At 33.1% G+C, this 13,838-nt stretch overlaps 1 protein-coding gene across 1 annotated transcript in view; it reads right to left on the reverse strand.

Annotated features, from left to right (window-relative positions):
• The window catches only part of RASA1 (RAS p21 protein activator 1), a 117,338-nt gene that overhangs the window by 1,580 nt on the left and 101,920 nt on the right, over positions 1-13,838 (reverse strand). The window contains exons 18-24 of the mRNA XM_045848291.1: positions 13,212-13,354; positions 11,357-11,472; positions 10,878-10,964; positions 7,755-7,822; positions 6,153-6,241; positions 3,245-3,322; positions 548-682 (exon numbers count right to left, since the gene is read on the reverse strand). Of these exons, the coding sequence (XP_045704247.1) occupies positions 548-682; positions 3,245-3,322; positions 6,153-6,241; positions 7,755-7,822; positions 10,878-10,964; positions 11,357-11,472; positions 13,212-13,354 (716 nt within the window). The remainder of the gene's footprint in view (positions 1-547; positions 683-3,244; positions 3,323-6,152; positions 6,242-7,754; positions 7,823-10,877; positions 10,965-11,356; positions 11,473-13,211; positions 13,355-13,838) is intronic.

Raw genomic sequence — 13,838 nt, forward strand, 5'->3', positions numbered from 1 at the left:
ATGCAGGTAGGCCCATGATGCACACTACTTAAGTTTCTAAAGTGACTAGAACTTTAGTGAGAGATTATTATCTTAACTTGGTTTTAGAATCTCAGGTTGAAGAAAACTCAGTCCTTTAATCTCCTCTATAAGGTTGGCCAGTGTAGTGACACTACTCAGGAAGAATTTAACTAGAAATGGTGATTTCCATTGTCACACTATAGAATTTCTGGATCTGGAAATATTTGAATCAAACTTCCTGAATAATTCTCAATGTGTTTGACAGTTTGTGAATCACTTGGCCATGGACTTACAAGCTTATTTGCCATTTTCACACATGGCACTGAAGTATATAAACACCATTTTGCAGTACCAAACTTACGTAATCTTAGTCTGAGCCTGTTAACCCTGTCTGCTGAGATCTTCTTATATTATGGTTCATTCTTAAAAATGCAATATTATAACTGATAAAATAAAATGCTGACCTTTATTCAGCTACTTATTACCTCTCAGAGAATCTTAAATGCTAATGGAACATCATTTTCAACAAAGGCTGGCAAAAACCTACCTGCTGTACACCACGCTCATTACTGAGCGTTCGCAGTTCATCTGAATGGGCCACACAAATCTCATGCAAAGCTGCTAAATCACGGGACAGGTCAGTTCTAGAATGTTCAGTAGTGTCTGGAAGTTCAGGTACATTCTTCAAGAAAATCATAAAACTAAATTTAGAAATATAAATCTTAAATTCTTTTCTAAAAAAATCCTAATTATGCTAGAATTTTAAACATATAACACTGTCAAGGTATTATTTGAATATTCTCTTAAAGTTCTGTTAAAATTCTAAAGTCTTATTCAAATGTAACATTCAGTGCTAATTCTGATTAACAGATTTTGTGACCTCAGTTTCACATCAAAACCAGTTCAGTTTCCTTCCACAGCATAGCAGAACACTGTACAGTATTACTGCTATTCTAAATAAATGGATTTCCTAAACTTTATAGTTCTGTGTATGTGGTTTTTTTTTTTTTTTTAATCTGGAACATGCCAAACAATGTAAGTATTGGTTGCTATTCTGGATTAAATGCAACCTAAAAAAGCCCCTCCGTGCTTTCAGACTGAATTTCATTATTTAGCTACTACAGTTTGCCTAAATTTATCAGCATATATAGTAAGAGCTATGTTACAAAACTGTCATGAAAACCCGTTAGGCCCATAATGTGTATGTGTGGTTCATTCCTGAAACACTAATGTGTGGAAATGATCAGTGTTAAATTATGGTACTTCAGAAAAGACTCAGAGAGTAAGTCACTTTAAGTTGATAGTACCTTATTAACAGTAAATACTGATGTTATTTTGAGCCTTAGAATAAAATTTAATATGGCACCCAGGATGGTGACAATATTTGCTATACATTCCTAAGTACTGCAGAACACTCAGTGTTCTATAGTATCAAGAAACAATTAGAATGTAATACATTTTTATTTATTAAATGATTCATTCACTCATTTAGTGAATGAAGGATTATGTAAATGAAAGACTAGTATTTGCCTTCAGAGAGCTTACAGTCAGGTAGACATGACAGAAGTAAACTGATAATAGCAACACAGGATTATATATCAAAGAAATGCAGAGGAAGCAAAACAAAAGAAACTCAAGTTTAGGGATCCGCAAAGCCTTCCTGAAGGAGGTATTTCAGGTGAGTCTTGAAAAGTTACATTTGATTTACACATGTAGTAAAGGAATAGAAAGAAAAGTATGAGGAAACTAGAAGAGTATTAGAACACTGGGATTCTATCAGTTTGAAAAGCTACATTACACATGTACCATTACTAGGAAAGAGGAAGCTGGACTATGAACAATTATGATTGGGAAAGGGAGTCCCAACCATGCATCCAATTATTATATGGGAAAGGGAGTCCCAACCATGCATCCAAAAACCTAGAAATACAACGTAGAATAAAATGAACTAGCCTTAAATACTGGGTGAACAGTTTTCAAACAGCTCTGTAAAATTAAATATATTTTTCAATCACTGGCCAACTATATTTTTTGAAACTAGAAATATTTCTATCTTCAAAACTTCCCCAGAGTTCACGTACGGAAACATGATGGATACCATTAACATTTGCTCTTTTATTTCTCTATTTCATTAGAAATATGGAGCTATGCTATAAATAATTTTTCTTAAAAAAAAATTTTTATTTATTTTTAGAGAGGGAAGGGAGAGAGAAAGAGAGAAACATCAATGTGCGGTTGCCGGGGGTCATGGCCTACAACCCAGGCATGTGCCCTGACTGGGAATTGAACCTGCGACACTTTGGTTCGCAGCCCACGCTCAATCCACTGAGCTATGCCAGCCAGGGCAATAATTTCTTACACAGTATTTTTTTTTCATACCTGAGGTTGCAAACTAGGGGCCCACAAGCAGTACTGATAGGTTTGATTGCACAGTGGTGTAAGGACTGCTTGCTTGTGTTTTTGACTGAATTGAAAATGCATTAAGGCAGAACATGGGCAGCTCAGTCTCCTACCCTAGCACTCCCTAATGCCATACACCTGTCTTACTTCACACATACTTGTTCCCTTCCTGGTTTCTATATACATGAACTGAACTGCTAATATATTTAGTTGGTTTAGATTTAGTCAGTATCTGAAAATATATAACTTAGTAAATTATACTCAGTAAATTATATAAGTAAATTATACTAAGAATCCAATGTCTTAAATATTTTCTTTAAAACCCCCTGTTCTTAATTTCATAATCACTATTTTATTTGTAAAGGTTCATAAGACATATAGGTGGTCCTACTGAGTGAATTATAACTCCAAATTCATGGATTTTATTCCTAGAAAGCCACAAGAACACTCATTCTCCAGTACATTTACTTATTGAACATGGTCAAGACTATGGGTTATCTATCTTGTTTCAGATTCCACACAATTGCAGCAAAGTAAAAGTAGCTAAACCAGCAAAAGAATGTCACAATAGTGAGGTAGAACAACTAATAGAGTAGTGAAAGACAAAACGGAAACTACAAAATGACACAAACTCAACCCAATAGTGTATGCTTGATGTAAACCATTTAGTGTAAGAATAAATGGTTAAAACTATAGTCAAAACAATTTAAGAAGGTAAACAAAAATATGAAGCTTTTTCTTTAGGTCCAGGTAGAAAATGTTATTCAAAGTTGTTGCTAAAATGAGTTAACTCTCAGCAATACTAACTATAGGTCTCAAAGTACTTGAAAAATTATATACATACCCCGAGTTCATCTAAAAACATGATCATACGATGTTTGTTACTTTTGATGAAAGGATTGACACCTTCCATATAGGGCTCCTAAAAATATTTAAAAAAAAAAATACTTACTATATACATCAGAAAACAAATTATATAAATATTGTTAGATCTATATAATGAAAACCTACAAGTACCAAGAATTCTTATAAATCTGTGTCCATCCATAGCAATACGTTTCATGCAGTGGCAATATTTTCATTCTAACATAAGTAAACAACTATACTAAAGAACTGAATGTAGTTCAATCTGTTTTTTTTTTTTTGTTTCCCTTGTCTAATGAGATATGTCAGAAAAAATACTGCTATAAGCATTGTCCAAAATTCTACTGCATATGTTTTCTCCTAGGAATTGTATGGTTTTGGGTCTACCATTTAAGTCTTTAATCCACTTTGAATTTTTTATTCTTTGTGGTAAAAGAAGGTGGTCTAGTTTAATTTTTCTGCATGTATCTGTCCAATTTTCCCAACATCACTTACTGAATAAGCTATCTAGCCAACTGTATGTGCTTGCTTGCTCTGTCAAATAGTAGTTGACTATAAAGTTCTGGGTTTATTTGTGGGCTCTCTGTTCTGTTCCATTGGTCTATGTGTCTGTGTTTATGCCAGTACCAGGCTGTTTTGATTATTATGGCCTTATAGTATAGTTTGATATTAGGTAGTGTGATTCCCCCAACTTTTTCTTTCCTGGGATCACTGTTGCTATTTGGGGCCTTTTGTATTCCATATAGATTTTTGAAATATTCTAGTTCTGTGAAATACGTCACTGGTATCTTGATAGGAATTGCACTGAATGTATAGATGGCTTTTGGTAGCACGGACAATTTAATGATGTTAATTCTGCCTATCCATGAACATGGTATGAGCTTCCACATATTTGTATCTTCTTCAAATTTTCCTTCAGTGTCTTATAATTTTCCAAATACAGGTCTTTTACATTCTTGGTTTTACATCCTTGATTTATTCCTAGCTATTTTATTCTTTTTGAAGCAGTTGTGAACGCAATTTTTTCTTTTAATTTCCCATGGGATTATATCAAACTAAAGATTTTGCACAGCAAAGGAAACCATCAATGAAATAAAAAGACAACCCACTGAATGGGAGAACATATTTGCAAATACCTCTGCTAACGGGTCAATATCCAAAATTTATAAAAAACTTACAAAACTCCCACCAAAGAAACAATTCAATTAAAAATGGGCAAAGGACCTGAATAGACACCTCTCCAAAGAAAACATACAAATGGCCAACAGACATACGAAAAGATGCTCAACATCACTAATCACCAGAGAAATGCAAATTAAAACCCACAATGAGCTATCACCTTACACCTGTCAGAATGGCTATCATCAATACATCAACAAGTTGCAGCAAGGATGTGGAGAAAGGGGAACACTTTTGCACTCTTAGTGGGAATGCAGACTGATGATTGGTGCAGCTACTGTGGAAAACAGTATGGAGATACCTCAAAAAAATAAAAATGGAACTGCCTTATGACCCAGTGACTCCACTTCTGGGAATTTATTCAAAGAAACTCGAAATACTAATTCAAAAGAACATAAGCACTCCCATGTTCACTGCAGCATTATTTACAATTGCCAAGATATGGAAGCAGCCCAAGTGTCCATCAGTAGATGAACCAATAAAACAACTATGGGATGTTTACCCAATGGTATACTACTCTGCCATAAAAAAAATAAATTTTACAGTATGGATGGACCTGGAGAACATTATCCTAAGTGAAGTAAGCCAGTCACAGAAAGACAAATACCATATAATTTCATTCATGTGGAATCTAATGAACAAAATGAACGAACAAGCAAAACAGACACAGACTCAGAGAGCAGAATGACAGCTCTGGGGAGCAGGGGTGGTTGGGGGTATTTAGGTGGTGGTTGGATGACTGAGCAAAAAGGAAAAGGGACTCAAGGACATGGACAACAGTGTGGTGGTTGTGGGGGAAGAGGGGCTTACGGGGAATAAATGGTAACAGAAAAATACAATTAAAAAAGAAAATGGAGTATTTTATTGAAAGAATAAATCCTGGAATGAGAACAAATCAGAACACAAAACCTAGCAGACACAAATTGCTTATGTGTAATTTATACAAAATAATTACTGATAAACTATTATTTGCGAAGCACTAAGACAAATATGGGCCCCACTTTGAAGTTAGAATCTAGCAGATGATAGGGAATTAAAATGCAGTGTGATTAAGGACTGCAACACGATTCAGATAAATTCAAAAGTTAAGCTATACATATAAATTGCTCTTCATACTAAAGACTTAAGTCTATTTTTAAAATATGCTATGTTGTAAAATAAGAAAGAGTTAATATTAACACAAGTTCTCCTAAAATCAGTAAGAAGAAGGAGATGAGATAAAGACCTCACTGGTCAATTCCAAAGAAACAGACGTAAAGCAAAAGGTTTGTTACATGTGGGGAAAAGGAGGTGCCATAGTACGATCCCTAGCAGAGTATTAATAGGCCTTAGGTTGTAGGATCACATGTGGGTGGTTTTACAGGCTCATCCAAGTTTTAAAATTAACGATGAATGTTTATTGTGAAATAAATTTTTGAAAGTTTATTGCAGTGCATTTACATATATGCTGACTGATTTTTAGACTTAAAAGTTTGAGGATCTGAGTATATTCAAATTTGAAGATACAGTTTTCTATAATGGCTAAAATAAAAATTTCATTATTAAAATGTAAAATCTAAAAACATTTTTAAAAAATCAACATACGAACAAAAATATAAATTGGGTTAATAAAATACCCAATGTTCAATTTACATAAGCTATTTTTATGATTTTAATCATGTTCAAGTTTCATTCACAAATGTTATTTTAAAGAATCAAAATGTTTTTACCTTAGCTCCAAATTCCACAAGATTTGCTAAGTTCTGAACAGACTTAGCCACTAATGTCAGTGTTCTTGCAGCAATAGGAGATGGAGAATCTATAAGAGAATTGTACAGAGCTAATGAGACCAGCACCAAAAGTACTTCCAGGTGAAACTATTAAAAATTTAGGACTTCAGTAATTCTTTACTGTTCAAAATACTAATGTTCTCCCATTCAGAACTCAATTTTTTTGACAATGTATGACCTGCATAATTCAAAAGAACTTGAGATAAAGGGAGAGATACTGAATACACTTATTAGTTTTGTGAAAAGAGTAGTACTACAGGACTCAGCAATTCCCAATATCTCAAAGCTTTTACCTTTTATCGCTTAAAAAAACTGTTGCTCTATACACTGTGACAATTCACAAGGCTAATTTCAACCCACTCACGTTAGCAATCTGCAATCTGAGCAATTCTCTGCTCCGAACCTCCACTGACTACAAATAATTCATGTTATAAGCTCAATAACAAAGATGAAGTCTGGTACCACTGTTTTATTTTTGAGAGAAAACATGCAGTTTAATACATGTTTTAAAATAAACATGTATTTAATCTTTAAAAATATTTTAAAGATTACTTAGGAAACAACTCCTTATAGAATACTGATAGTAGATGTAAATGAAAAGTATGTGGCTATTAAATATAAGCCCTGAAACAAGATAATTATTTAACAGTAAAAACGGACAGGGAGTCTGACTGCCTGATTCTCCATTGTACTTTGTAGCTTAAGCTGCTAAACTAAATTGTACTGACTAATGGGGTTCAGAGGCCAACATTTAGATTAAAAAATTTCTCCAAAAGAATTCTAAATGCTTAATTTTTAATAGACCACAGATTTAATCATTTTAGTAGCAACAGAAAACAATGACAGAGATGGGATGGCTATAAAGGTAAAAATTAAGATATTCCTGAATATTTTTATATAACTTTGAGCTTCAAATTATTAAGATAAATATGGTTCAGGTTCCTTATTTTAGTAATGGCTCATTATTACATTCATAGTAGTCACAAATATCACCCTCAAAAATCTGAAAGTCATTACACAATGGACATACAGGTAAAAAGCAAAACAGTTTGGTTATTAGAGTTAAATATAGCTGATTAACACTATATAACTGGTGGAAAGAAATCTCTAATGGAAAATGTCTAATCTCTAAAGAGCAACTTTCTAAAGTAATCACGGAGCACTACTGCAACTGTAGCACACAAAAAGCTCTTCTCCCTATTTGGAAAAGCCAAGATGCAAATAGGAAAAAGTCATCATAATAAAGAGTTTGAGATACATATAGAAATGGAAATGAAGTGATATGTACAATAACTAATTATACCATCGAAAGCTTCAGGTATTAGATGGGAAAGAAGGGAAAAGAGGCAAATGGCAAGAAAAGGTAAAGTAGCAAAATGAAGGAAGAAGAAATGGAAGGGTGCTTTGGAATGTTTCATACCAAGGCTCCTAATTGGATATTTAAAAAAAAAAAATCAAACTTAAAACATTATGTCACCTTATTAAACAGAATGAAGTTTTATTCTAATTTTTTAATTTCAAAAATTTACCAAAAAGTATTACCTGAGATGATATTAAACATCCGTGGGTTCAGGATGGCAGGACAGATAAGTCGAAGAAAAACAAAACCACTGAAAGGGAGGACAAGATTTTTTTTTTTTAAAACTACTACATAAAATGATAAAATTTTCAATACTCATAAAACCATGAACATTGAACTAATACAGGGAACCACAAACACAGCGTTAAGAAAATGGCTAGAGTATTCTACTTTAAGAACATATGTATCTTCTTAAACATACATACTCACTTTTCCAAATTTAGGATTTTAGATTTACTCTGGGAAGCCTTTTATTATTATCTCTAGTATTTATTACCTTGGCTACTATTTATTTATTCTAAGCCAGTAGTACATTTTAAATTTAATTTGCTAAAGCAGTGTCCTTAAAAACACTAAGACTTTCTGGAAAAACTATAGGAGCACAAATAAACCTTTTTATGATACAAAATCCTGGAACTACTCCTAAAACTACTGTTTTCTCACTTTTCTTTCTGTATTTAAACAGAACCCAGTAAAGTCTGGTTCTACTGATTTTCTTGACATGCCACATAAAAATAAGAATCCACTGTCCTAAGGAAAACGGTGAGTCCTTGATAAATGCAAATGCATACAATAGAATGTGAAAAGTTTTTATGGCCACAAAGAAAACGACATCAGGCTTTCTCAAGTAAAAAAAAAAAAGTTCTTGAATTACAAAATAATAGCAAAAACAAAAAGTAGTATAAAAGAATATGGCTTAACAACATTATCATATATGATTTTACCTGCTAATTTTACTCAGGGAAAAATGTATAATGTAAACTGCAAGCCTATTTAGCCTTTTCCTAGCCTGATAGAGTATATGTTGTCACATAGACACTTTTTCTCAATTTCCTTGTAAGAGGAATCCATATTAATACTAGACCTCTTACCTGCTGCTTGTAAAGACAAGCATTATTCCCAAAATAGTTTATAAAATTCCTTCCAGAGACTAAAATAAGCAACACAATTTCTGTTCTTTGTCAGAGTGGATAACCAACTGTTCAGCATTTACCTTCCAATACACACTTGACAGTTCGCTAATTTGGGAATCTTAGAAAGTGACTATGCTACTTCCTAACATCTGCTGCAATTAGATATACGACAATTATGAAGTCTTTAAATTTGGATTTTAATTTATGAAGAATCTTTTATATATTTTATTTGAACATATTTTGATACTTATGTAGGTTGTAGAATCTGAAATATAACCTGGCAACATGAAACCCTAGAATTTTAGTGTGCAATCTACTTTGTTTTAAGAGGTATACTAGGTACCTACACATATATTTAAAAGCTTATTAAGGGCAGAAATGGTCACCTTGGCAATAAATACTCCTTAAAATACCCTATGGTATCAATGCACATAGCAGAATTTCCTGCTGTGCTTGTTTAACAAGTGTATGAGGCCTATCTAGAAAAAGTTGAGCCATTGTTAATGTAATGAGAACAGTTTGTATGATATCCATGTAACTTGGCAGCCAAGGGGAGTGGACTGGAATGCTCATGTGTGCACAATGACAACTTCACTGTACTAGTTAGTAGGGGCAGCAGATGCCATTGAGCAAGCACGTGTACTGTGTGGCTGTCACATTCAAAATGTCTGAACTAGTACAGCAATGAATCTGCATCAAGTTTTGCATTAAGCTTTAACATTCCTCCAAAGAAACTATTTGGATGATTCAGAAGCCCACAGCTACTGGCAACTGGTGATTGGAAGCTTCATCACGAAGACAGGCCAGCTCATGCATCACACCTTGTGCAGTTTTTTTGAGAAACATCAAATCATGCGGGTGACTCAGCCCCCCTGTATCCCAGGATTTGGCGACCTGTGACCTATGGCATTTTCCGAAACTAAAATCACCCTTGAAAGGGAAGAGATTTCACACAGTTGATGAGATTCAGGAAACTATGACAGGGCAGCTGATGGAGACTGGGAAAATTGTGTGAGGTGCCAAGGTGCCTACTTTGAAGGAGACTGAGGTGTCATCCTGTATGGTGTGTCTTCTTCAATAAATGTCTCTATTTTTCACAGTAGATACTGGATATCTTCTGGAAAGACTTCATACTTATTTGAAACTTACAGTTTATACAAGTGTTAATTTACATTACACATACATCTGTTCTGAAACATATGCTTATAATTCCTTTTTTCTCTCAATCACAACTAAAGCCAAGAGATACAGAACTTACAATTCTTAAATATTTATGGTATGATTCTAAAATTTTTATCTGTAAAAAGAGTAGATGCCTCTACAAAATTTAGGTTAGGGACTAGATCAACACACAGTTTCAAAACTAACTGGATGATACTGGTGTTTTTAGTAATTGGCTAATTTTTTTATGGGATGTTAACATGACTGGCAGTATATATATTCTACATAATATATCATATCACTATTAAACTACTATATTCTCTGATGCTTTTTCACTAAATTTCCAACAGGCTTGAATGGCTTCAGGATGGTTAACCAAAGTCTGCAGTAGTATTAAGAATATTAGATTGGGTCTTAGAAGTTTAGTCTTTAGTTCTACATTAACCACTAACTTTGTAATTCCTCTTAGCACCAAACAAGAACACTGCAATACAACTTTAGAACTAGAGGACCTGGCTGCAGATAAGTCCAGAGTCACAGAAGTGTTACAAACCAATTAATGCCTAAATGGCTCAATTATTGCTCTTTTTCTTTCCTTCCTTCCTCTCCTTAACTCCTCCCTCTGTCTACAGATACACATGTATATGCATGTGTGTACACATATATGTGCATGAAGGGTACTATAAAGTTAGCCAGATTTTGTTGATTATATAACTTTTAAACCTCATTCTATAAAATAAAAATCCCAAATAGTTAACTGACTATAAATAAATATTTAGGTTTTCAGAAAATGCAGAAGATATCGAAGTAATCTCACAGTAACTTCCAAAATCAAAACAGTACAATACAAAACAAACCCACGATAACTTATAGTTTAGGAGCCATCTGAACTCAAGAAAATTTTCAACAGGGCTCCAAATTAAAGTAAAAGAAAAAAGTCTTGAACAATTATCTCCTTGACTCTCTGTGAACTATATACAGTGATGTAGCAAATGAACTGCTCAGCCTTACCTAACAACTCTTGTTCTCATGGTGTTATTTGTAGGCCACTTGCGCTGAACAGATTTCTGTAAACATCCATAAATATATCTCAGTGTCCTGCCAAAACAATACAATCATCTCAATACAGAAAGCAAGTGAAAATACTGATCTCATTATACCCAAAGTTTATTTTCCCAAACACATGATATATTTTAATGCAATTGGCCTTCCCCCCCTAAAAAAGTATTTGGTTCAAAGTACTGACAAAATCAAATAAGCTTTCATCATTAATTCATTTAATCAATTTTTACATTTACTTTTGAAGAAATCTTACCATTTTTAGATTACTTCTGCATTAATGAAAAGTACAGAAAAAGTATTTGGATGATGAGACAGAGGTATCATAACATCAGGACAATGTAAAAGCTTATATGTTTTAGAAGTATAAATTTTTTCAAAATGCAGATATATAATATAATGTCTTTCCAAATTAAAATTTCACCACTTACGGTGGAAGTATTTCTGAAGCCATGAATATTTTCTCCACAAGCTCTGAAAGTATGTTCAATAAGTGTGCTAAATTAGTGTTCACATCTTCATTTTTTTCTAACTTTGATGGACTTAACTAGAAGAAAGAATAAGTCAATATAACTGAATCTTGGCATTGATAAGCACAAATGAATCCAGGTATCAAACTTGCTATTTTCAAGGTTCTCTACTTTTGCATTTTTCAATCTCTATTAGTCTTTTAGGGGGAGGTAAACTGGGAATTAAGCTGTTTACACAATAGAACTCCTTGGGTTTGTTACCATTAATTCCCAATTGATGAAGCTGACCCCCGAACAACATTGTTTTGAACTGCACAAATCCACTTATACACCAACTCTTTTCAATAAATACTTGTAGTTTCTGATCTGCAGTTGGGAGTCTGGATGCAGAGAGCCGACTATATGCATTGATCTATGCCATTTTATACAGGGATTTGCACATCCACAGATTTATCAGTGGGGGTCCTGGAACCAATCCGCTGCAAATACAGAGGGACAGCTAAGTTTTGTGGGAATCAGAAGTTATACATAGATTTTTCCCATTTAGGGTGGGAGCTGGGGTGAGCCCCTAAACCCCCAGGATTGTTCAAGTTTCAACTGTACTCAATTGAAGAGCAAGCTAAGATTATTCAACAATTTTCAGGTGCTTTGAAATTAATACTGGTAAATTAAAGTTCTATTCCTTTACGATGTTTTACTATAGATTTTTACACATACATAAAATTGGATTAGACTTTCTTTTAAAATATAGATTAACTAAAAGACAAAAAAACCAGCTTTGGTGGCCACATAGTCACAAACATACTAGGAGCATTTAAATGGAAAGAAAGATCATACTGTTATTATAAAATATACCTTAATTTTATTTGAAGAAAAGACTGACTTTTCTAAATGAGATATGACTTATTTATTGACTAATAAAACACTAAAATGCATTGGGCAGAATCATGAACCTTTCTCAAAACTTTTCCTTTGAAGTGTAAATTTTCTGATATAGAATCAATGGAGTGGATTTATCTGTATATGTCTATATTCCCCAGCCTGGATCCAGCAACCAGACACTCTGTAGACTTGCAAAATTTCTGTATCGTTTACCCTTAGACCAACTGTGGTGTTACCCCAGGTTTTCAACACTAAATCTTCACTTTATTTCCTCTAAGTTAATAGTAAATATCGACAACTTAATGCAGAATTAACATTTGATAGTTCCTAGTATAATTATCAAAAGCAATTTCTTAATAATTTTGTATTAGATCTACAAATACATTCAGTATTTTTCTTCTGTAGTTGCTCTTCCTTCAAAATAAAATGAGACAATATCCATATAAGTGAGATTCCACTCTTTACCTTCAAAGTTTATTATGAATTTACAATGCAACCATTTTTTGCTTTTGAGAGGATTATTCCATACTACCACAACCTCAAAAAAAAAAAAAAACCCTTCAAAGACAAACCTAAATGTTTTTATGATATGCTACAGAACTTAACTAGATTATACAACAGAAGTCTCGAGCAGAAACTTCAGTGTATATTATTCACACTTTTTGAAAGTAGCATATACTTTACCATTAGTACAGTAGGAGAAATAATAAAATATGTTTATGAATTTCTGATGCAACTTGAGGTTTTTAATCCCAAATAAAGTGATGTTTTAAAAGAAGTCAGCTTTACACATTTTATAAATGTATTATAAAAGATATAACCATTCTGATAATTTTAAAAAGCTAATATATTTTCCTTAAAATGCAATTAACTATAAAGCATAACCTATTAAAATATGCTCTTTGCTCAAATACTTAAAACATTAAATTCTTACCTCACAAGACTGCTTGCTTTCCATTATCTTTAAAATGCAGTCTTTCAAAGCATGATGAACAAATTGTGTAGCAGTGGCTTTCATATACTGCTCCATCAAGGTACTTGCAAGTGTTGTGGCTCGAAATAAGGTAGTGGCTTCGTCTACATGAATATATTAAAAGATTATCTGTAAAGAACTGTACTAATGTGAACCAATTAAAAATTACATGAATTCATTTTTTTCCTCAACCATTTTCCCTCAACAATTATAACCATTTAAGTATGTTCATTTGCATATAGCATTAAAGTATTGATTATAACAACATCCTATATTTCCATACACTTAACTCTTCAAAAGGCTTTATATCTATTACTTCATTAGACCATAAACAAGAGAAGGGATTAACACTACCATGTTCATATATAGATTTTTTTTAATAAAGGACTTAGAATGGTTAGGTGACTTGCCTAAAAACAACGTTAGTGACACAACTAGGACCACAATTCAGCTTTGCTGTCCATTGAGCCCATATTTTGAAAAATTTGAGTTAATTTCCAAATGAAAAATATAAAATCCCAATATAATTTATCAGCCTAAAACATGGCTGCTAATAACTTTTAATAAAGTCTTAAAGACCACAAATAT

Source organism: Phyllostomus hastatus, unplaced genomic scaffold (genome assembly GCF_019186645.2).
Source record: "Phyllostomus hastatus isolate PE091 unplaced genomic scaffold, TTU_PhHast_1.1 phas_contig_58, whole genome shotgun sequence".
Classification (NCBI taxonomy): domain Eukaryota; kingdom Metazoa; phylum Chordata; class Mammalia; order Chiroptera; family Phyllostomidae; genus Phyllostomus; species Phyllostomus hastatus.